Source organism: Bubalus bubalis, chromosome 16, assembly GCF_019923935.1.
Source record: "Bubalus bubalis isolate 160015118507 breed Murrah chromosome 16, NDDB_SH_1, whole genome shotgun sequence".
In the NCBI taxonomy this organism is placed as follows: Eukaryota; Metazoa; Chordata; class Mammalia; order Artiodactyla; family Bovidae; genus Bubalus; species Bubalus bubalis.
Window position 1 is genome coordinate 68,391,162 of NC_059172.1, and position 24,194 is coordinate 68,415,355.

Here is a 24,194-nt window from a genome sequence, read left to right on the forward strand (position 1 = left end):
CAGGAAGATGATCACCAAAAGGTTAAGGTCTGAAGGCCAGTCAGGGGACCCGGAGAGCGGTAGGAAAAAGACCTCACTGTTAAAGGGCACACACAAAATCTCATGGGGCTTCCCTGGTGGCTCAGTGGTAAAGAATCCACCTGCTAATGCAAGAGATGCTGGTTTGATTTCTAGGTCAGGAAGATCTCCAAGAAGAAAATGGCAATCAGTCCAGTATTCTTGCCTGGAAATTCCCATGGACAGAGGAGCCTGGTAGGCTACAGTCCATGGAATCCCAAAGAGTCAGACATGACTGAGTGACTCAACAACAACACAAAATCTCACACGCTCTGGCAACCAGGGCAGAAGCAGTCATTTGAAAGGAGCCTGGGTCAGACCTACCTGCTGATCTTGGAGAGCCTTTTGGAGAGGCAGGAGGCAACTGGAGCTCACCCTGGGGACACAGACACTGGCAGCAGCCATCATGGGGAGTTGTCCTAGCATAGGGACATGTGTGCTGGCAAGTGACATTTTAGAATCCTCCCTGGAACTTATTAGCTCTGGGACCTGGCCCTACCCACCAGCCTGTCAGCACCAGTACTGGGATGCCTTAGGCTAAGCAATCAGCTGGGTGGGAACACGGTCCCATCTACCAACAGGACTACTGCCTTAACCCCCTGCCCACCAGAGGGCCCAGGACCTGGCCCCACACACCAGGGCACCAGCACTAGCCCTAGGACCCCAGGGCCTCAGCCCTGCCCACCAGCACGCTGACACCAGCTCCAGGACCCCGGGTCCTACAGCCTGAGACCCCAGGACCAGGGCTCACCCACCAGGAGACAGACACCACTTCCAGGACCACGGCAGTACCCCCACAGCCTAACATGTCACAACCCAGCCTATCCAACAGCAGGCCAACACCAGTTCTAAGACCTCTCAGCCAGGCACCCTAGGATCCAGCCCCTAGATCACTAGTGGGATTATACAAGCTTTGGGACACCCCAGACCCTGCAGCCAGCTGTGTCAGGAGTTGGCCTCACCCAGCAACACACAGACACCACCCTACATCAGCTCCAGGACCCCCAGGGCTGTGCAGCCGGAGAACCCAGAACCTGGCTCTGCCTACCCCAGGCTGATAGGATACCCGTTCTAAGACATTTTGGACACCTCATCCAGTCATTGTGGGATCCAGACCCACTCACCAATGAGCTGAAACTATTTGGGGACACTCCAGGCCATGCAATGGGCCATGTAATGAACAGGCTCTGGCCATCAGCAGGCCAACATTTGATCAAAGACCCCCAGCCCCACAAACACTTGTCCTGGATCCCAGGTCAACCCACAAGAGGGCCAACACTAGCCTCTGGAATCCCCAAAGTGCTATACCGAGCTGTCTTGTGACCCATCCCTGCCACCAGCTGCCAGCAGCTTCTGCACAAAGCAGGCTTTGCAACCAACTGACCAAGGCAGGGGTAGGGGTGAGAGGTAAGAATAGCCATGCCTACCAGACCATCTACAGTATTCAGCCCACTGCAGTAGAAGGTGGAGAAGTAAATGGCAACCCACTCCAGTACTCTTGCCTGGAAAATTCCATGGATGGAGGAGCCTGGTAGGCTACAGTTCATGGGGTCGCAAAGAGTCGGACACGACTGAGTGACTTCACTTTCTTTCTTTCTATAGTTCCTTTTGGGGAAGGAAATGGCAACCCACTCTGATGTTCTTGCCTGGAGAATCCTATGGACGGAGGGGCCTGGTGTGCTACAGTCTATGGGGTTGCAAAGAATCAGACACGACTAAGCAACTAACACACACACAGTATAAGGATGCATGTAGTCCACATACGGGGCACCCCAAGGGCACCGAGCTCTGGTGATAAGAGGTGAGTGTACTGCTGGGATACATAAGACATCGCCTATGAAAGACTAGTTCTCCAAGGTCAGAAAACAAAACAAACCTTCCAAATACATAGAAATAAAAACAGCAGAAACTGGAGCCTATTATACAGAGTCAAGTAAGCCAGAAAGAAAAACACCAATACAGTATACTAACACATATATATGGAATTTAGAAAGATGGTAACGATAACCCTGTATGCCAAGACAGCAAAAGAGACACAGATGTATAGAACAGTCTTTTGGACTCTGTGGGAGAGGGAGAGGGAGGGATGATTTGGGAGAATGGCATTGAAACATGTATATTATCATATGTGAAACAAATCGCCAGTACAGGTTCGATGCATGAGACAGGGTGCTCAGGGCTGGTGCACTGGGATGACCCAGAGGGATGGGATGGAGAGGGAGGTGGGAGGGGGATTCAGGATGGGGAACACATGTACACCTGTGGCGGATTCATGTCAATGTATGGCAAAACCAATACAATATTGTAAAGTAATTAGCCTTCAATTAAAACAAATAAATTTATATTAAAAAAATAAAAATAAAAACAGCAAATCAGGCAAAATGAGATGGCAGAGAAATATCTTCCAAAGGAACAAGATAAAACCCCAGAAGAACTAGGTGAAGTAGAGATAGACAATCTACCTGATAAAGAGGTAAAGTTAATGACTTAAAGATGTGCAAAGAACTTGGCAGAAGCTTGGATGAACAGAGTAAGAAATTAGAATTTTTTAATAAAGATTTAGAAAATATTAAGAAGAACAAAACAGAGGTGAAGAATACAATAATTGAAATAAGAAATACTCTAGAAAGAATCAACAGTAGCTTAGATGAGGGAGAAGGCAATGGCACCCCACTCCAGTACTCTTGCCTGGGAAATCCCATGGACGGAGGAGCCTGTTGGGCTACAGTCCATGGGGGTCACGAAGAGTTGGACACAACTGAGGGACTTCACTTTCACTTTTCACTTGCATGCACTGGAGAAGGAAATAGCAACCCACTCCAGTATTCTTGCCTGGAGAATCCCAGGGACGGGAGCCTGGTGAGCTGCCGTCTATGGGGTTGCACAGAGTCAGACACGACTGACGTGACTTAGCAGCAGCAGCAGCAGCTTAGATGAGACACAGGAACAGATCAGTGAGCTGGAAACACAGTAGTGGAAATCACTGAAGCTAAACAGAGAAGAAAAACAAATGAGGCCAGTTTAAGAGATCTCTGCGACCACATCAAGTATACTAACATTCACATTATATGGGTCCCAGAAAGAGAAAAGAGAGAAAGGGACAGAGCATATATCCGAAGACATAAGTGTTGAAAAAGTCCCTAACCTGGGAAAGCAAACAGGGCAGGAGAACTAATATTGCAGGTTCAAAAAACATGTCATGGCAAGCTCTGATGAGATCACCTATAGGAAACTGCCTAGAAAACTATTCAGGTTAACATATTCCAATAACGGTATGGATACTTTGCTTTAATACAGGAAACAAAATAATTTGAAATATATATGTGTAGACATGTGTACCTCTGTATGGGTCTATATATAATATATACACATACATAGAGATATATATATGTATGTATACATGTGTATATTTATGTATGTATATACATATGTGGTGTGTATGTATGTGTCCTAAAAAAAAAAGAGAAAACTATGGCTAAAAGTACCAGTCTACAATGAGAGAGGTATTCGGGTGCACCATAAATCTACCATTTTTTCAGGACTTTGCTTCAACATCCAAAAAATATGCTCAGTTAAAGTCTCAAGTGAGGCTAGTCAAATTCTGGAAGTGAACCTGCACCTTCAGCCCGTCAAAAGCAGTGGAAATTAGTTGGTGCTGAATGGAAATGCTACCCAATTAAATAGGAAAGTGTCTGAAGTCTGACTTCAAATCTACCCTCAAAACTGTGCACAAGCTACTCATAATGGAAGGAATGGACTAGATATCTGGCTCTAAGATAAAGTTAGACATATGTTTCAAGGAAAAAAGATTTTCTTTTTTTTTTTTTTTTGTCTGACATCTTTTTCTATAAGGGCTTCCCTAGGGGCTCAAACAGTAAAGAATCCACCTGCAATGCAGGAGACCCAGGTTCAATCCCAGGGTTGGGAAGATCCCCTGGAGAAGGAAATGCAACCAACTCTAGCATTCTTGCCTGGAGAATTCCATGGACAGAGGAGCCTGGTGGGCTACAGTCCACGGCGTCACAAAAGAGTCGGACATGACTGAGTGACTACCTTTCACTTTCAGGTTCATCTTTTTCTTTAAGGTCCGTATTATTTCTTGGTGAAAGTGTTACCATGCTTCTGGGCTGTTTTATGCCATGCTTCCAAAGGTGTCCAAGAACTGCCCCCCAAATTTATCTTTGCACTTTATCTTGTACTCATCCTAAAAAGGATTTACAGCCAATAAGCCTTGACCACTTGATGCTTGTGGCAGCTGGTCATACTTTCTTAGGCTTTGCTCATAGCACCTTCTCCATCTATTATGTCGTCTATCTCTTTCCTTCAACATCAACTCAGTGAAGCCTTCCCTGAATAGTCCTGTCACAAAATAGCTGCAGCATGTCACCAATCACATTCCTTCTTACATCTTAATTTTCTAAGTGTGGCTTTATCTCGTTACCAAGTGGTATGCTACTTTAGAGAAGAGGCCACCTCATATTCACTTTTGTATCACCCAGAACACCTCACAACAGGCATACACAACATGATACAGATATTAAGAGAAAAAAACTTTGACGTCAGATAGGCGTGCATTCAATATCTGTGTGCTTTGCATGAGTTTTTTTTTAACTTTGTTAATAAGCTTTTTGCCCTGTGCTATAAAGTGAAGTATTAATTCCTGTTTTATTACAGTTGTTATGAAGAGAAAACAAAAGTTAAAATGTGGCATAGTACTAGAATTACTAATAGTACTAAATGTTACTAATTCAATCAGTGGATGAAGATATTAATCAAGTGTGAATGACTTCTAAAACTCCATTTACAGATATTTTTGTGAACTGGAAGCCTGTATCTATTAACCATAGTAGGGAAATACTGTTTCTCCCTCTATTGTTTCATAGCCAGTACAAGTCTGCTCTATATCTCAGTTTCTCCCATGGAGGTTTGAGGTTGGCAGATGTTTTCATTTTCCTCTCTTCTGCTTAAGGAAGGAAAGTAACCAGTAAGGTCCATGACAAGAAACTGAGATCTTGAGGCTGAAATAGTTGGAAGCAATTATTTATATGGGGTGACTCCTAACATCCCCTTTATTAGAAAAATTCAAAATTAATAACGTTCCAGTGACCTTAAATGTATATAATCTCAATAACTAAATTCTAGTAAAGGAAAAGATCTTGATATAAGTGTTAGGTTCTCTCTATTATAAACATCAATTGAATTGAAATTAATGAAATATATTAAATAAACTAAACTCTAAGCTTCAGTTCTATTTTGGACTCAAAAAGTGTCCCCTCTTTCTGATCACACATAAACACACTTTCTTCTCAGTTTTATCCCGTGTTTTTTTTTTAATGCAGATCATGGCTAAAGTCATACTGGGTGACTATGGGGTACTTATCCAATATCCCATATCTAATGTCAACTTAAAACACACCCTTCAGCTGGGTGTATTAATCCTATAGCATTTATTTCTAATATCTCATGTAATGTTTTTTCTATTCCCTTAAGCTTTGAGTAGTTACACCATTAACATATGTGATGGTAGCAGGTAGTCAAGAGAGAAGAGTGTGGGCTCCATGGACCTTAAATGTGGATTAAAACTCATTTTTTTCCCACACTTGGTTTCTTTAAGATTAACTTCATTTCTTTTGAGGCTGTACATGACCTCAGAAATTCTTCATTCTAGAGTAATTCAGAAGTAGACAGATTAATCACTCTGTGGACTTTTAAATGATGCCAATTCTCTTCAGTGAAAGTCAACTCCTTATTCTGTATAATATATTTGCTGAGCTCAGGAATTAACACATGATTTGTTCAAGTTATATTTATGTAACTTTCTCTTTAGTTCCAATGTAAAGATTGCCAAATTGTCCAGCATCTGTAGGAACGGACCACAGGGAACAGAAGGCAATCTAAATTATCTGATAGGGCCTGTGATGCAGGATTCTTGCTCCTTGCCCTCTTATTCCTCCAAATCCCACAAACATTAACATATAATGAATACACACAAGTTATAACTTAGTAAGAATTAAAAACAAAAATTAAAGTCAAAAGCAATAATTAACTAAGAAGAAATGATGATTGAGTTTCCTTTTGTTATTTCAAAACCAAGGATTAATGAGAAAATCCTCATTTCTTTCTTGATGTGTAGCTTATTATCCTAGCTTCAGTTTCAACGTTAAGTAATGTTTATAAAACAAATGTGCCAAGTTAAAAGAGAACAATTGGTATGAGAACACATAACTGATAGGGATATGCCAGTTCCATCACCCTTGGTGCTGCTCTGTGTGAAATTAGAGTGGTAGATTTTCCACTGTATCGGTTTTAAATCATAAAATACAAATTAATATTAAAAATATAATCTCTATACCTATGCAACTTAACATAATCTAACAGAAACAAATGCTATTTCTCTTTAAACGGCTGGTTTTGAGGCCACTCAAGTTTTTTTTAAAACAAATAAAACATTGAAGAAGAAATTCAGTAATTCAAGGCTTGGTACACGCTTCACCACTACCAGCTCCCACTTTACAAAAGGAACTCCTAATCTTCAACCAGTATTAAAGCTCTCTGTTAATATGATTCTACAACTAAAAAACACCACATTTACATTCAAGGGAGATTTATAGTTACTAATTTTTCATGAATGTGTAAACAGATAGGTTAATTGCCATGGCAACCAAAAATGTATGAGTTAAATACTTTCATGGTAAATGTCCCAGTGATTTTTCAAATACTATCTTTTTACACATCTAAAATAAACAGGTTGAGGAATATTCTGTACAACAAAATAAATGCTAATGTATGTAAATAATTTAGTTCTAACCTTCCGAGAGGTTTTCATAATTCTAAGATTGGATAAACACCAGTAGCCAACCAAAACATAGTGAATTCCATACAAATGATTTAGGTGCTCCAGAAATAACAATGCAATGAAAACCAGTGGGAAAAAGAAAATCTTAAATTGCATCTACTGAAAGAATTAAATCATTTCCTAAAAGAAATAAGCCAACTAATTGTTTTCTTAGAGAAAATAGCCAGAACAGGGATGAGAATATGAAATATAAGTAGGTCACCATCTTGCGGGAAAGAAACTCAATATTGTAGAAGGTATGTTTTATTTTGTAACATTCAGGACCAAATTAACTTTATTTTGTCATATTTTAATTTAATGTAAAATTTCTCTGAGCATTTTATTTATAGAACTGTGAATGACAGCCAATACTCTTAAAAATAATTATGACTATATGTCCAACTAAATGGCTTTCAAAATAAAACAAGATCATTCTAAAATACACAAACATATATAGCACCCTATACAGCATAATATTCAGGGAACCAAAAATTAGTGCAGATTTCAGAGGCATCACTGAGGCAAGAAAAGCAAAAGCTTAGAATATATATTTTTCTCCAAAAATGAAGATTTGAAAATGCTTGTATGGGTTGGCCGGTCAACCAAAATCTATATTTAAAATTACTTTTTTCAAAGAAAATGATTCTATACAAATTATACTGATTCCTTGACTACTAATTCCTCAAACCTAAACCTTTGGGCTTTATAAACACAAAGCATCGAAGTATACCTGCCCCATGCTTTTGTGCCTATATTCTCTTGTAATCTCCTATTTGCAAGTGTTCTCTCCTAGCATCAGTATGCATATAAAGTTGGCAGAAGGAACTCTATGGCCAAATCATTCTTAGCCAAAATACAATGCTATTACATGCAATCCAAAGAGACCTGCTTATAGGATCACAAATGGTGAACAGAAATACTATACTAATTGTTAAGGAAGTCTCTCCATTTCATAGGGCTCATCCAGGAAACCATTAATACTCACCTCAAGAAGTGCTTCATTGTGACTATTTTGATTATCCAGATGTTATACAAACTGGTCTTAAGTAATTGTCTCCAAATTTGCCTTTGTCAAAGTAAACTGTGGGAAGAAATTAGATATATTTACTGTTAATGGGGCTAGAAAAATCAAACCCCAAATTTCTGCTAATCTTAGTAAGCAGATAAGGTGCTTGTACCCAAAACTTTTAACAACCAAACTGACCACACAGCAATGTAATTCAATGGGTGGAGATTAAAGCTAAAGCCTTTCACTTTATAATTACACAATGTCTTTCAAGTCGCTTGCTGGAGAAATTGTTAGTTTCAAGAGCAATCTCTTCAAAAGTAAACTTTTCATCTATTTTGGATACTGTTCCTGTATCTTGAAGAATAGTATTTATATGAAAGATAAAAATGAAGAACCAATAAATTAACTATTCTGATTTCCAGATATCAGATGGTCTTAAATCTGGCAGCCTCAGCCTTTCAGAAGTATAACTCAAAAAATAACTAGAAGCAACTGGTGATGTTTTTTAAGCTAAAAGAAGAAAAAAAAAAGCTGATAAAAAGCAAGTACTCGAAACAAATGAATATGTCCCTAGCTGAGCGCCGAAGAATTGATGCTTTTGAACTATGGTGTTGGAGAAGACTCTTGAGAGTCCCTTGGAATGCAAGGAGATCCAACCAGTCCATTCTGAAGGTGATCAGCCCTGGGTGATCTTTGGAAGGAATAATGCTAAGCTGAAACTCCAGTACTTTGGCCACCACATGTGAAGAGTTGACTCATTGGAAAAGACTCTGATGCTGGGAGGGATTGGGGGCAGGAGGAAAAGGGGACGGCAGAGGATGAGATGGCTGGATGGCATCACTGACTCGATGGATGTGAGTCTGAGTGAACTCCGGGAGTTGGTGATGGACAGGGAGGCCTGGCGTGCTGCAACTCATGGGGTCGCAGAGAGTCGGACACAACTGAACTGAACTGAACTGAACCCCATCTCTGGAGGGCACTCTAAATAAAATGCTGAAATTATATATTTCTTTCATGCATGTCAGTTTACAACACACTTTCACAAAAGCCACAATATCAAGGTAATGGTCTTCTTCCAACAAGGAAGGACACCAGCAGCTGCCTACAAAGCAGTAAATTGGGATGAGATATGAAGAAACATATAGAGAAGAGAGAGTGGCTGAGAGCAACAGCAGAATGAAGTTACCTCAATGAGAGAAAGAAAAACAACACTAGTTGCAACAAAGACAAGGCAAGAAACTAAATGTGTGGACAAGTGGCTTTCAGTAGAGACACAATTACCAACTAGAACAGCTTAGGAATGTGGAAACTCAGCCTAAACAAAAGCCAGTCTCTTCTCAAGTTGAAGTATAGATGATTTACAATATTACATAAGTTTCAGATGTACAACATAGTGATTCATAATTTTTAAAGGTTATATTCCATTTATACTTATTGTAAAATATTCAATATATTCCCTCTTCTGTACAATATATCCTTATAGCTTATTTGTTATATACATAGTAGTTTATATTAATCTCTCTTAATCCCCTACTTTTCTCTGGCTCTTCCCTCATCCCTTTCCCACAGGTAACCACTAGTATGTTCTCCATATCTGAATATGTTTCTTTTTTGTTCTACTTACTAGTTGGTTTTATTTTTTATGTTCCATATATAAGAAATATCATGCAGTATGGTATTCACTTATTCCACTTAGCATAACACCCTCCAAGCTGCAAATAGCAAAATTCTGTTCATTTTTATGGCTGAGTAGTATTCCATTGTGTATATATACCACATCCTTTTTTACCCACTCATCTACTGATGGACACTTTGGTTGCTTCCATATATTGGCAACTGTAAATAATGCTGCTATGATATTGAGTGCATATATCTTTACAAATTATTGCTTTCATATCTTTTGGGAGCATACTCTGGAGTGAATTGCTGGGTCATATGGTAGTAATATTTTTAGTTTTTAAAGAATGCTCCATATTGTTTTTCACAGTGGCTATACCAATTTACATTCCCATCAACAGTAGATAAGATTTACCTCTTCTCCACACTCATGCCAGCATTTACTGGTTGTAAACTTTTTGATAATGGCCATTCTGACCAGTTTGAGGTGATAGTTCATTGGTTTTGATTTGTATTTCATGAATAACTAGCAATATTGAACATCTTTTCATGTGTTTTTGGCCATCTGTATGTCTTCTCTGGAGAAATGTTTATTTAGATCATCTGCCCATTTTTGATTGGGCTATTTGTGCTTTTTTTTTTTTTTTTTTGAGCTGCATGAGCTGTTCGTATATTTTGGAGATTAATCCCTTGTTGTTGCTTCATTTGCAAATATTTTCTCCCATTTGGTGGGCTGTCTTCAGTTCATTTATGGTTACCTTTGTTGTCCAAATGTTTTCAAATTTAATTAGGTCCCATTTGTTTAGTTTTTATTTTCATTATTCTGTGTGGTGGATAAAAAAAGATCTTGCTGCAATTTGTGTCAAGGAATGCTTTGCCTATGTTTTCCTCTAAGAGTTTTATAGTATCTGGCCTTACACTTAGGATTTTAATCCATTTGGAGTTTATTTTTATATACGGTGTTAGAGAATGTTCTACTTTCATTCTTTTGCATGCAGTTGTCCAGTTTTCCCAGCACCACTTATTAAAGAGACAATAGTATCTCCATCATATATTTCACCTCTTTCAGTTCAGTTCAGTTCAGTCACTCAGTCATGTCTGACTCCCTGTGACCCCATGGACAACTGCAGCAAGCCAGGCCTCCCTGTCCATCAACGACTCCCAGACTCATCATTTACCCAAACTCATCTCCATTGAGTTGGTGATGCCATCCAACCATCCCATCCTCTGTCATCCCCTTGTCTTCCCACCTTCAATGTCTTGTTAGTCAGAGATTAATTGACCATAGCTGTGTGCATTTATTTCTGGGCTTTCCATTGCTCCATTGATTTTATTTCTGTTTTTCTGACAGCACCACACTGTTTTGACAACTGTAGCTTTGTAGTATAGTCTGAATCCATTTTTCTTTCTTAAGATTGCTTTGGCTATTTGTGGTCTTTTGTGTCTCCATAAAAATTTTAAGGTTTTTTTTTTGTGTTCTAGTTCTGTGAAAAATACCAACGGTAATTTTATGGGAATTGCATTGAATACGTATATTGTCTTGGGTAGTATAGTCATTTTCACAATATTGACAATTCAAGAACATGGTATATCTTTTCATCTGTTTGTGACATCTTTGATTTCTTTCATCAGCATCTTATAGTTTTCAGAATACAAATACAAATGCTATAATACATCTTATAGCTTTTGTATCTTCCGGTACATTTATTCCTAGGTAGTTTATTCTTTCTGATATGATAGTAAGCAGGATGCTTCCTTAATTGTTCTTTCTCATCTTTTGTTGTTAGTGTACAGAAATGCAACAGATTTCTGTGTAGTAATTTTGTATCCTCCAAATTTACTGAATTTGTTGATGAGCTCTAGGAATTTTCTGGTAGCATCTTTAGGATTTTCTATGTATAGTATTATGTCATCTGCAAAGACTGACACTTTTGCTTCTTCTTTTCCAATTTGGATTCCTTTTTCTTTTTCTTCTCTGATTGCCATGGCTCAGAATTCCAAAACTATGTTGCATAGAAGTGGTGAGAGTGGACATCCTTGACGTGTTCCTGATCTTAGAGGAAATATCTTTCAGTTTTTCACTGTTGAGTATGATGTTAGCTGTGGGTCTGTCATATATGACATTATTATGATGAGGTATGTTCCCTCTATGTCCACTTTATTATAAATGGGTGTTGAATTTATATTGTTCATTTATGTTTGTTCTTTAAAGCGTCTAGTTCTTTATTAAACATTCCCTGTATCCTTTCAGTCTGTGTCTCCATTCTTTTTCCAAGATCTTGGATGGTCTTTGCTATCATTACTCTGAATTCTTTTTCAGGTAGTTTGCATATCTCTACTTCACTTGGTTGTTCTTCCAGGGTTGTATTTTGTTCCTTCATCTGGAACGTATTTTCCTGCCATTTCTTATTGTCTACCTTTCTGTGTTTGTGGTCTCTATTCCTCAGATTACAGGACTGTAGTTCCTTTTTGTTTTGTAGTGTCTGCCCCCTGGTGAGTGTTGCTGGTCTAGAAGGTTGTACAGGCTTCCTGGTGGGAGGGACTGGCCTGTCCTCTGGTGGGTGGAGCTGGTTCTTGTTCCTCTGGAGGACAGGGCCACATCAAGGAGTGCATTTAGACATGGCAGTAGGCTCAGGATGACTTTAGGTATTTTTAACCATCCTGGTGGTTGTTTGGCTTGAGGTGTCCCAGCACTGGAACCTGCATGCTGTTGTGTGGGGCCAGTCTTGTTGCCAAAATGGTGTCCTTCAGGAGAGCTCACGCCAATGAATATTCTCTGGGGCCCCCACCAGTGTCCTTACAGTGAGCCACAGACATTTCCTACCTCCCAGGAGACCCTCCAAGACCTGCAGGTAGGCCTGGCCCAGGCTTCTGTGGAGTCACTGCTTTGCTCTGGGTCCCAGTGCACATGAAACCTTGTGTGCATCCTCCAAGAACAGAGTCTCTCTTTCCCCCAGTCCTGCATAGCTCCTGCACTCAAGTCCCACTGGCCTTCAATTCCAGATGTTTTGGCAGCTCCTCCTCCCAATGCCAGACCCTGAGGTTGGGATTCAGAACTCTCACTCCTATGGGAGAACCTCTGAAATACAATTATTTTCTCGTTTGTGGGTCATTCACCTGGCAGGTATGGGATCTGATTATATCATAAAAGTGCTCCTCCTACCATCTTATTGTGGCTTCTTTGTCTTTTGGTGTAGAATATCTTTTGGAGTAGGTTTGAGTCTTTTGTTGATGGTGGTTCAGCAGTTAGCTGTGATTCTGGTTTTTTTCATGACAGGAGGTAAACTCAAGTTCTATTCCACCATCTTGTCTCTTGTCCCTCTCAACAGTATGATTTTTATTCTTCAATTTGTTAATATGGTATATCACATTGATTGATTTATGGCTACTTGCATCCCTAAGATAAATACCACTTGAGTATGGTAAATGATCCTTTTAGTGTATTGTTGGATTTGATTTGCTAATATTTTCTTGAGTTTTTTGCAACTATGTTCATCAGTGATACTGGTTTTAATTTTCCTTTTGTGTGATATCTTTGTCTGGTTTTGGTATCATGGTGAGTTAATTGAATGAATTCAGAAGAATTTCTTCCTCTGCAATTTTTTGGAGTAGTTTAAGAAGGATAGGTATTAAGTCTTCTCTAAATGTCTGGAAGAACTCACTTTTGAAGCCACCTGGTGGCTAGACTTTTGTTTGTTGGGAGTTTTGCCAGTATTTTAATACACAGAAATTTCTGTAAAATATTTTATGCATGAAAAGAATTTTATGTGTCAAATTAAGATTGTGGTTGCTTCTGAGAAGAGGGAGGGTTTTAGGACTGGAGAGTGAAATAATGGCCTCCAATTTTTAAAATATTTTATTTATTAAAAAGCAAAATAAATGGTAAACGTGTTCATTCTGAGTGATGGGGCTGTATACTATTCTTTGTACTTTTGTGTCTTTTAAAAAGTATGAAGCTTAAGATAATTCATGAATGTGGCTTCATGAAGCAGTTTTTCAATGTAGACAGAACAGTCTTCTATTGGAAATGCCATCTAAGACTTTCAGAAATGAAAAGAAGTTATTGCCTGACTTCAAAGTTTCAAAAGACAGGCTGACTCTCTTGTTAAGGGCCAATGCAGTTGGTGACCTTAAAGTTAATGCTTATTTATCATTCAGAAAATCCTAGGGCCCTTATGAATTAGGCTAGATCTACTCTTCCTGTGTTCTGTAAGTGGGACAACAAAGCCTGGATGATAGCACATCTCCTTACAACATGGTTTACTGACTCTTTTAAGCCCACTGTTGGGAACTTTTGCTAGAAAAAAGGATTCCTTTGAATATATTACAACTCAATACACCTGGTCACCCACGAACACTGATGGAGATATACAATGAGATCTATACTGTTCTCATGCTTGCTAACATAACATCTATCCTGTAGGCCATGGGTCAAGGAGTCATTCCAACTCTTAAGTCTTACTATCTAAAAAATATGTTAGTAACACTATAGCCGCCATAGATGGTGATTCCTCTAATAGATCTGGGCAAAGTCAATTGGAAAACTTTTTGGAAAGGATTCACCATTCCAGATGTTACTAAGAACATTCATGATGAACAGGATTTTGGAAGAATTTGATTCCAACTTTCATGGATGACTTTGAGGGGCTGAGGACTTCCGTGGAGGAAGTAACTGCAAATATGGTGGGAACAGTAAGAGAACTAGAATTAGAAGCAGAGGCTGAGGCTATGACTGAATTGCTGCAATCTCATAAAACTTGAGCAGATGAGAAGCCGCAAAGAAAGTGGTTTCTTGGGAAGGAATCAACTCCCAGTGAAACTGCTGTGAAGATTATTGAAATGACAACAATGGATTTAGGTTATTACATAAACCTAGTTGATAAAGCAGAAGCAGGGTTTGAGAGATTGACTTCAATTTTGAAAGAAGTTCTTCTGTGGGTAAAATGCCATCAAACACTACACAGAAATTGTTCATGAGAGAGTCAATTGATTCACCAAACCTTGCTGTTGTCTTAAGAAATTGATACAGTCACTCCAATCTTTAGTAACCACCACCATGATCAGTTGGCAGCCATCAACATCAAGGTAAGACAGTCCACCGGAAAAAAGATTATAACTTACAGAAGGCTCAGATGATGGCCAGCATTTTTAGCAATAAATACATTATATTAAAAATTAAGGCATGTACATTTTTTAGACATAATGCCGTTGCACACTTAATAGACTACGGTATAGTTTAAACATAATGTATATATGCACTGGCAAACCAAAAAATTCTTACAATTCAGTTAATTGCATTGGTTTAGAAACAGGCCTGCAAGATCTCTAAGGTATGCCTGTAGTGACTTCCTGGGTACAATATGGAAAGTGGAGAAGTAAGTAACTTTACAGTTGAGAAAGCTGACAAATATTAACTTGGGCGGATGATAAAGATTAATATTACAGTGATAATTCATGTTGACAGTATATACCCTTGATATAACGTAATGAAATGGCACTAAGAAATGCAGCCCAAAACCGCAAATTTGCTGGATGGACAAGGGAGATGGTCATCTCTTCTCTCAGGTGCTGGTCTGCCCAGTCCACACTGACGTACTGACCTTGCCTGGCCACCTCCAAGGAGTCCTAAGAGTTTTGGTCCAGCTTCTAGATGTCCAGGTTCAGACAAAAGTATACATGATGTAAGACTTTCTCCACAGACTTGTGGTCAATACCCTGTGGAGTTAGGAAGCAGAAGTTGTGGGGGGTGAACAGTTGAGATCTGTGAGCTATGGACAAAGCTTTGGCTAGTTACTTAGAATATGTGTTTGGAATAGGGTTGGGCTTAGAAAGGCCTTGATGTGTCTGAATGTGGGACTCAGTGTTTGGGATGCTGGGTGAATAACATAAAGTAAAGTAAAGTCGCTCAGTCGTGTCCAACTCTTTGTGACCCCATGGACTGTAGCCTATCAGGCTCCTCTGTCCATGGGATTTTCCAGGCAAGAGTACTGGAGTGGGTGAATAGGAAACTACAAAGATATAAAATCGAGGCAGTGTGATTGTCAGAAAGTATCTCATAGTATTGAAGATGAGGTTTGTGAATATATGAAAGTTGTTAACCAGTGATGTTTATCTTTGACCAAACTGATAAAACTGCACTTTCTTGGAGCATCAGCGTATTTCAGATTTCAAGGGGCAAAAATAAATCCTTTAAAAAAAGAAAAATAACAGCAATTTACCTCTGTGGTTTTCCTCCTTTAAACCCAGATTAATCATGATAAAAACATCAGACAAATACTTAATGAGGGCTATACCAGAAAACAACCAGTATTGCTCAAAACTCTCAAGATCAAAAACAAGGAAAGTCTGAGGAGCTGTCCCAGTCAAGAGATGCCTATGGAGTTATGATTATTAAATACAATGTGGTATCAAGGATTAGATCCTAGGACAGAAAAAGGACATTAAGTTAAAACTAGGGAAATCTGAATAAGCAGAGATTTTAGTTAACAGGGATCAGTATCTGTCCATTAGTTGTGACAAATGTAGCATATTAATATAAGATTTTAAAAAATTAGAGTATAATTGCTTCACAATGTTGTTTTAGTTTCTTTGTTTTATACAACAAAGTGAATCAGCTATGTATATACATATATCCCCTCCCCCTTGAGCCTTCCTCCCACCCCCCATCCACCCCTCTAGTCATCACTAAGCACCAAACTGAGCTCCCTGTGCTATACAGCAGCTTCCCCCAGCTATCTGTTTACACATGCCAGTGTGTGTATGTCAGTGCTACTCCTCCCAATTTGTTCCACCCTCCCCTGTTTCCACATGTCCATTCTCTACATCTGCGTCTCTATTCCTCCCTTGCAAATAGGTTCATCTGTACCCTTTTTATCTAGATTTCACACATATATGTTAGTATATGATATTATATGATATTTGTTTTTCCTTTTCTGACTTACTTTACTCTGTATGACAGACTCTAGGTCCACTCACCTCACTACAAATGGCCCGGTTTTGTTCCTTTTTGTGGCTGAGTAATGGCTCAGCTGGTAAAGAATCTGCCTGCCAATGAAGGAGACACAAGAGATGTGGGTTAGATCCCTGGGTCAGGAAGATCCTCTGGAGAAGGAAATGGCAACCTGCTCCAGTATTCTTGCCTGGAAAATTCCATGGGCAAAGGAGTGTGGTGGACTACAGTCCAAGGGGTCACAAAGAGTTGGACACAACTGAACACACATGCCTACACACACACACACACACACACACACACACACACACACACACACACAATTAACAACAGAGGAAACTGGGCACTAGTATAAGGAAACTCTATAGTATCTTTGAAATGCTTCTGTGAATCTAAAGCTATTTTTAAAAATTATTACAATATGTTAGTGCCTACTATGCTCTAAACACAGAGTTAGGCACTAAGGATACAGGGTGAACAAGAGGTTATGAATTCCATCTTCCAGACCCAACAGTCTTAAGGAAGAGAGAAGAGAAGCTGGTTTATCAGTACAAAAACAAATAGGTACTTAACCACAATATTACAAGTGAAAATGGGTGCTGGGACAGTGAATGTAAGAGATGCTTACCTTAGATGTAGGGTTCGGGGGGTTCCCCCAAATAGCACATGCAAAATCCTAGAAGCAAGAATATATTATACACAAGATATGGAAGGGAAAACATTCAATATGACCTAGTGTAGTGCTCAATGAGAAGAATAGGCAAAAACTGAGATGGCAAAATATGGATGGTCAAGAAAGGATCAGGTCATTGAAAGCTTTATGTGATATGATATTAAAGACCTTTGAAACTTATCCCATGAGCAGTGAAGAACTACTGAAAATTATAGACTGGGATGTGACATGATCAGAGTTGTAGTCTTAAAAATGTAATCTCACTGTAGTATGGAGAATAAATTAGACTGTGGTGAAATATAAGTAGGTACATAATTTTTAAGGTTGTTACGATCATCTAGGCAAACATAATAATGGCAGGATAAGGCAAAAGACAGACAAATTGTGATGGATCTGAGAGATATTTAGAAGGTAAAATCAATAGGACTTTTGTTAATTGACTGATTGAGGGTGTTTGTGAAGGAAAAGAAGGAGTCAAACATTATGCCCACGTTTATGGCTAGCAACTAGGTAGTGGAATTTTCCAGTAAGACATGGAATTTTGGAAATGCAGATTTGGGGGTCTGAGTGTATCCGGGGATCTTAGGTTCATTTTGAATTTTCAGGCTCTAGAGGGATTGTAGATATACAGGTTTCTGAAGGTCAGGAGAGAAATCTTAGTTGTATACAAAGATTTGGGTTTCCTCAGCATATAAATGGTAATTAAAACTACAGCCCAGAGGAAATGATAAATAAACAGCATATGCAACATTTGTTGTTCCTAACTATACTTTTTGCCATCAGGATAATATTAAATTAGGATTTTCATAAGGCAATAAAATAATCGAGTACATTTCAGAAAGATTTTTATAAAAATTTCTAAAAATTATACTTAATGGTTTAATTTCAGCTAGAAAACTGGTTTACCTAAAAGAATAAACTCATTCATAATGATGTGGGATAAATGAAGTATCATAATACTTCAGCATCATGACCTGTACATAGTGGTTCCTCAGTCTTTCCATTAAAACAAAACAAAAACTTCTTGAATATTTGTGTGCCAGTACTGTTCTGGGTAACGTGCATGTGTGCTAAATTGTGTTGCTTCAGTTGTGTCCTACTCTTTGTGACCCAATGGACTGTAATCCACCAGGTTCCTCTGTCCAATGACCTTCCCGGGCAAGAATACTGGAGTGGGTTGCCATGCCCTCCTCCAAGAATTGAACCTGAATCTCCTGCGGCTGCTGAACTGCAGGTGGATTCTTTACCACTGAGCCACAGGCGAAGCCCTTTCAGGGTAGGGCAACTTAGTTTAATACTACAAAGGATCCTTACTATTTAAAGGACATTTGTCAAATATGACAGAGAATATGTATGCTGGTTAAGAGCACAAGTTTTGGAGACAGAATTCATGTCTGAGTTTCACCAATAGCCAAATGGCTTTAGACAAGTTACTTAATCCCTCTAGGGTTCAGTTAGATGGAGAGAGAAATCACAAGTACCTTTAGAAGGACTGCTCTAAGAAGTGAATCAACCAAAGCATAGCATAGTTAAATGTAATATGCAATCAATGAGTTGCTACTCATTTCTAGTATTTTTATTAATGTCTTATCATTCTTATTATATCCTCCCCTACAGTAAAAGCTCATTTTGTCAAGAATCACTTAAGAGACTGTTTAGATAAATTCTGGCAGGTTGTGACCTGAACTGGCACACCAAAGACTGTGATAAAGAGAAGCAAACAGAAGTAAAAAATAATTCAAAGGTAGAATCAAACTGACTTGCTGGTTGTGTAGGACAAGTGATGGGAAGGAAGATAGTAATTAGTCCTAATTATTTGTTCTCCAAACAGGAAATAAAAATAGCAATTAATTCTAATTATCTGCCCCTAAAGAGGAAACACCAAAAACGGCTTTGGATGGTAGAAGAAAGCATTTTGCAAATGGTATTTAAGTCCCTGCTCACTGGGTGCTCATTAAATAACTTCTCTAAATGTTTTCTATAGAAAGCAAAAAGAATTACTTTATTTTTTAAATCTAGCTTTGTTTTAAAGAGGCACACCTGTTAATATATTAATTACTGTTAACTAGAAAATTACATAAAAGACAGGAACAAATCATAATTGGTATGCCATGTATGATACCCTGAGACACTACTGGTGAGAAATGTCCTTTGAATTGTTTTTCCATAAGTGGTGCTGAGTTAATCTACTCCTTTGTAGCCAAAACAGCATTTCTGAAGTGGCTGGCCATGGCCTAAGCTCAGGGAAAATTTGAATTTACTTTTTGTTTGCACAGCACTCTAACAAAATAGTAGCCTTGATAGACTTCTCAAGTATTTTATACACCAGCCTGCTGACTTTAACTTGATGAAGCTTCAGTTCAGTTCAGTTGCTCAGTCATGTCCAATTCTTTGCAACCCCATGAACCACAGCACACTAGGCCTCCCTGTCCATTACCAACTCCTGGAGTCCACCCAAACCCATGTCCATCGAGTCAGTGATGCCATTCAGCCATCTCATCCTCTGTCATCCCCGTCTCCTCCTGCCCTCAATCTTTCCCAGCACCAGGGTCTTTTCAAATGAGTCAGCTCTTCGCATCAGGTGGCCAAAGTATTGGAGTTTCAGCTTCAACATCAGTCCTTCCAATGAACACCCAGGACTGATCTTCTTTAGGATGGACTGGTTGGATCTCCTTGTAGTCCAAGGGACTCTCAAGAGTCTCCTCCAACACCACAGTTCAAAAGCATCAATTCTTCAGTGCTCAGCTTTCTTTATAGTCCAACTCTCACATCCATACATGACTACTGGGAAAAACCATAGCCTTGACTAGACGGACCTTTGTTGATAAAGTAATGTCTCTGCTTTTGAATATGCTGTCTAGGTTGCTCATAACTTTCCTTCCAAGGAGTAAGCGTCTTTTAATTTCATGGCTGCAATCACCATCTGCAGTATGATGAAACATAAAACATATTCTCTGACACAAACATTTTTATTCAGTTAAACCAGGTTGTTGTTTAGTTGCTAAGTCATGTCTGACTCTTTGAGATCCCATGGACTGTAGCTTACCAGGCTCTTCTGTCCATGGGATTCTCTAGGCAAGAATACTGAAGTGGGTTGCCATTTCCTTCTCCAGGTAAATCAGGTTAGTTAAGTCTATAATATGTTATAGGGTGATCACATATGACTAACTCACGTCCTTCTTAGCCTTAAAAACAGCCTCCCAACTCTATACTGCACAGTCTCTCTGAGCTCTTGTTCCCTTCCCCTGTCATAGTCACCATAGTCATTCCATTCACATTCTCACCTATACACAGGGTTCAAGACTACTTCCTTATACTACAAAGATGACTCTGACCATAAACATCTCAGGAATGATAAACATTTACCTATACATAGACTAAGTGAGTATATAAATGTTTGGTTGAAGGCAGAGCATGGTCTAATCCAAGCTCTATTTTCTTATCTTTGTTTGATATGATTTAATGTGATGCTACTTCTTGAAAGGTCTGCTTTTGGCTTCCATGTTTCCATGTTCTCCTGATTTTCTGTCTATCTCATACTCTTCCTCTGCCTGCCCTTTAAGTATAGGTGTTCCCCAATGTTCCTATTCTTCTATACCTTTCCTAAGTGACCTTGTGTGGCCTCAAACAAATTCAATAAATGATTTATCCAAGGACAGACAGCCAATTGGTAGGAAGAGACCTCAGTTCTTAATTCTAGTCAATAAATATCATTGTGCACTCATTACATTCACTAGAGACTCAAAATAAGTAAAAGAGTCTTTGCCCACACTGCCCTTTCTGAAGTCAATATAGAAGCTCTGAGCTTTTTCACTCTCTTCTTTCACTTTCATCAAGAGACTCTAGTTCCTCTTTGCTTTCTGCCACTAGGGTGGTGTCAACTGCATGTCAGAAGTTATTGATATTTCTCCCAGCAATCTTGACTCCAGCTTGAGCTTCATCCAGCCTGGCATTTCGCATGATGTACTTTGCATAGAAGTTAAATAAGCAGAGTGTTATATAGCCCTGACGTACTCCTTTGCCAATCTGGAATCAGTCTGTTGTTTTATGTCGAGTTCTAACTGTTGCTTCTTGACCTGCATACAGATTTCTCAGGAGGCAGGTAAGGTCATCTAGTAGTCCCATCTTTTGAAGAATTTTCCAGTTTGTTGTGATCCACACAGTCAAAGGCTTTGGTGTAAACAATAAAGCAGAAGTAGATGTTTTTCTGGAATTCTCTTGCTTTCTCTATCACCCAGAGGATGTGTGGTAGTTTGAACATTCTTTGGCATTGCCTTTCTTTGGGACTGGAATGAAAACTGACCTTTTCCAGTCCTGTGGCCACTGCTGACTTTTCCAAATTTGCTGGCATATTGAGTGCAGTACTTTCACAGCATCGTCTTTTAGGATTTGAAATAGCTCAGCTGGAATTCCATCACCTCTACTAGTTTTGTTTGTAGTGATGCTTCCTAAGGCCCACTTGACTTAGCATTCCAGGATGTCTGGCTCCAGGTGAGTGATAACACCATTGTGGTTATCTGGGTCATTAAGATATTTTTATATAGTTCTTCTGTGTATTATTGCCATCTAAATATGTTTATAGACTTCCATCTAAACACAACAAATAAAACACATGTAATCCAACATATAATCCAACTAACACCAACCTAGACAGCATATTAAAAAGCAGAGACGTTACTTTGCCAACAAAGGTTCATCTAGTCAAACTATGGTTTTTCCAGTGGTCATGTATGGATATGAGAGTTGGACTATAAAGCAAGCTGAGCACTGAAGAATTGATGTTTTTGAACTGTGGTGCTGGAGAAGACTCTTGAGAGTCCCTTGGACTGCAAGGAGGTCAGACCAGTCAGTCCTAAAGGAAATCAGTCCTGAATATTCATTGGAAGGGCTGATGTTGAAGCTGAAACTCCAATACTTTGGCCACCTGATGCAAAGAACTGACTCATTGGAAAAGACCCTGATGCTGGGAAAGGCAGAAGGCAGGAGAAGGGGACAACAGAGGATGAGAGGGTTGGATGGCATCATTGACTCGATGGACATGAGTTTGAGTAAGCTTCCCAAGTTGATGATGGACAGGGAAGCATTGTGTGTTGCAGTCCATGGGGTCTCAAGGAGTCGGACACAACTGAGCGACTGAACTGAATTCAACTAACATAAAGAAATCAAAAAGCATAAATCCATAAGGCTAAGGGCAACAGGAGTGCACATGAGATGTCAGCAGAATCTGGAAGCTGAAAGATAAGCAAATGGCAATTTACTTCACCTATCTGACTAAACCTACAGTGAGAGAAATAAACCCAAAGGCAATATAATTCAGAGTACAGAATCTCAGTCATGTTCAGGAGTTAGGGATGCCAAACTCCTCTAAAAATGGGAATGCAGAATGAATCAACACAACTTGATTCAAAGTTTTCATAAGAATAAGTTAGGGCCTAGATCTCCTCCCTACCTAAAGAGAATAGGCATAACCCCTCTCCATTCCTTCAGAAGAGGTGAGATTAACTTTTGAAGGGGATGAGTTAAATAGGTTCTGAACTTCTAGAAACAGGAAATGAGGCTGAGCTCTATACTGAATACTAGGAAGTTAAACAAAAGTCTACATGATAAATGTGAGATTTATCCAGCCTTCTTCTCCCATTCAGCTCCCAGAACAGTGGCAGACAGATTACTAGTCCTCAGATTTACCCTTCAGAAAACCATCCAAAGCAAGATACATGTGAAACTCTCTTAGGTGAAAACAGAGATAATGGGAGAAGTGAGGAAAGAGAAAAGAATGAATATAAGGGAAAGATGTTACGTATGAAATTTAAATCTTCACTTCTATAGTAGAAAATCAGGAGATATGATATTTTTAAATATTGAGAAATAGCAATATTAGCATATTATTTAAAAGTAAAGTGGAATACTCCAGAAGAATAAGCTAAAAGAATTAAAGTGAGTATACCTGAGAAACACATGTGGAATGGAAAAGGACTGGGCAACAGGTCTATTTTACATTATAATACTGTATAATTATATGACATTTTAAATGATATATATTACTTTGATTAAAGACAAAAACCTTTTTTTAAAAAAGGTGACATACATAGGGTGGTGTTTCCAGCCTCCTGAGGTCCAAGGGCCTTAAACTCTGTGAACCCACACTTTAAAAAAACAAAAAAGAAGAAACTAAGGTTCAAGGAACTAGTCAGTTGCTTACATCAAGTAGATAGATTCAAAAAGCCCAAGTTACTTTAGAATAGTATGCCACCAGACCACACGCTGTAGGTTGTTTGTTGAATTTGACACAAATTAAAATGTATTGAAAATATTTAATGGGAAAGTGGAAGAGTTTGAGCTGACAAATGTTGACACAGTTCAAGTCATTTGATATAATAACTAGGAATCCTCCCCTTGGGGCCAAAAATAATAACAGAATAGATAAGACATTTCTGAAGATTGCTTTGGAAATGGCAAGAACAGCAGTATATTCTTTAAACACATCTTCAACTAGAGAACATATTTAAAACAAAGTTGCAGAGTGGGAAATCAAGATAGATATTACTGCAGGATTATAATATGACCTACTAGCATCATATAAATGTCTTACAAAGAAATCAGTGGACACTGAAGTATTCTTCATATGGTTTTCTTTTTAAAAACCTCCCCCAAAAGGTAGCTTAAAACCTAATTAAAATAAACACACAATCTGTTTATTTAAAAAGGTGCTACAAACTATAAATTTTATTTCTAGGAAAGCAGAAACAATATTTTGAGTATGTGTTTTAGAGATATACACTGAAATATTTACAAATGGTATGGTATGATGTCTGAGATTTGCTTCAAAATAAAATTGGGTGGACAGACAGTAGGGGCTAAAAATCGAACAGCATTGATCATGAATTAATACTTGCTGAATACTAGGATCCATTATGTTATTCTGTTGACTTTTGTACAAATGGAAAAGTCGTCAAAAATAAATGTGCCATCCACAAACTGAGAATCACTGTAAGTATACAGGCACATTTTATAGTCAAATAAAGTTAAAATGATTATTTTAATTTGTTCATAACAT

At 38.7% G+C, this 24,194-nt stretch overlaps 1 protein-coding gene and 1 pseudogene across 6 annotated transcripts in view; one reads left to right on the top strand and one right to left on the bottom strand.

The window, feature by feature from the left end:
* Window positions 1-24,194, bottom strand: part of ELMOD1 (ELMO domain containing 1) — an 85,043-nt gene that overhangs the window by 51,859 nt on the left and 8,990 nt on the right. For 2 of the 6 annotated variants that reach the window (XM_045163004.1, XM_045163003.1), the window contains exons 2-4: window positions 17,096-17,143; window positions 16,494-16,562; window positions 7,878-7,973 (exon numbers count right to left, since the gene is read on the bottom strand). In XM_045163004.1, coding sequence (XP_045018939.1) covers window positions 7,878-7,894 — 17 coding nt within the window. In that variant the 5' untranslated portion in view covers window positions 7,895-7,973; window positions 16,494-16,562; window positions 17,096-17,143. Of the gene's footprint in view, window positions 1-7,877; window positions 7,974-15,118; window positions 15,234-16,493; window positions 16,563-17,095; window positions 17,144-24,194 lie in introns of all 6 variants that reach the window. The other 4 variants (XM_025266953.3, XM_025266955.3, XM_044929778.2 and 1 more) reach the window with 3 other exon arrangements.
* LOC112579386 lies at window positions 14,148-23,778 on the top strand (annotated as a pseudogene).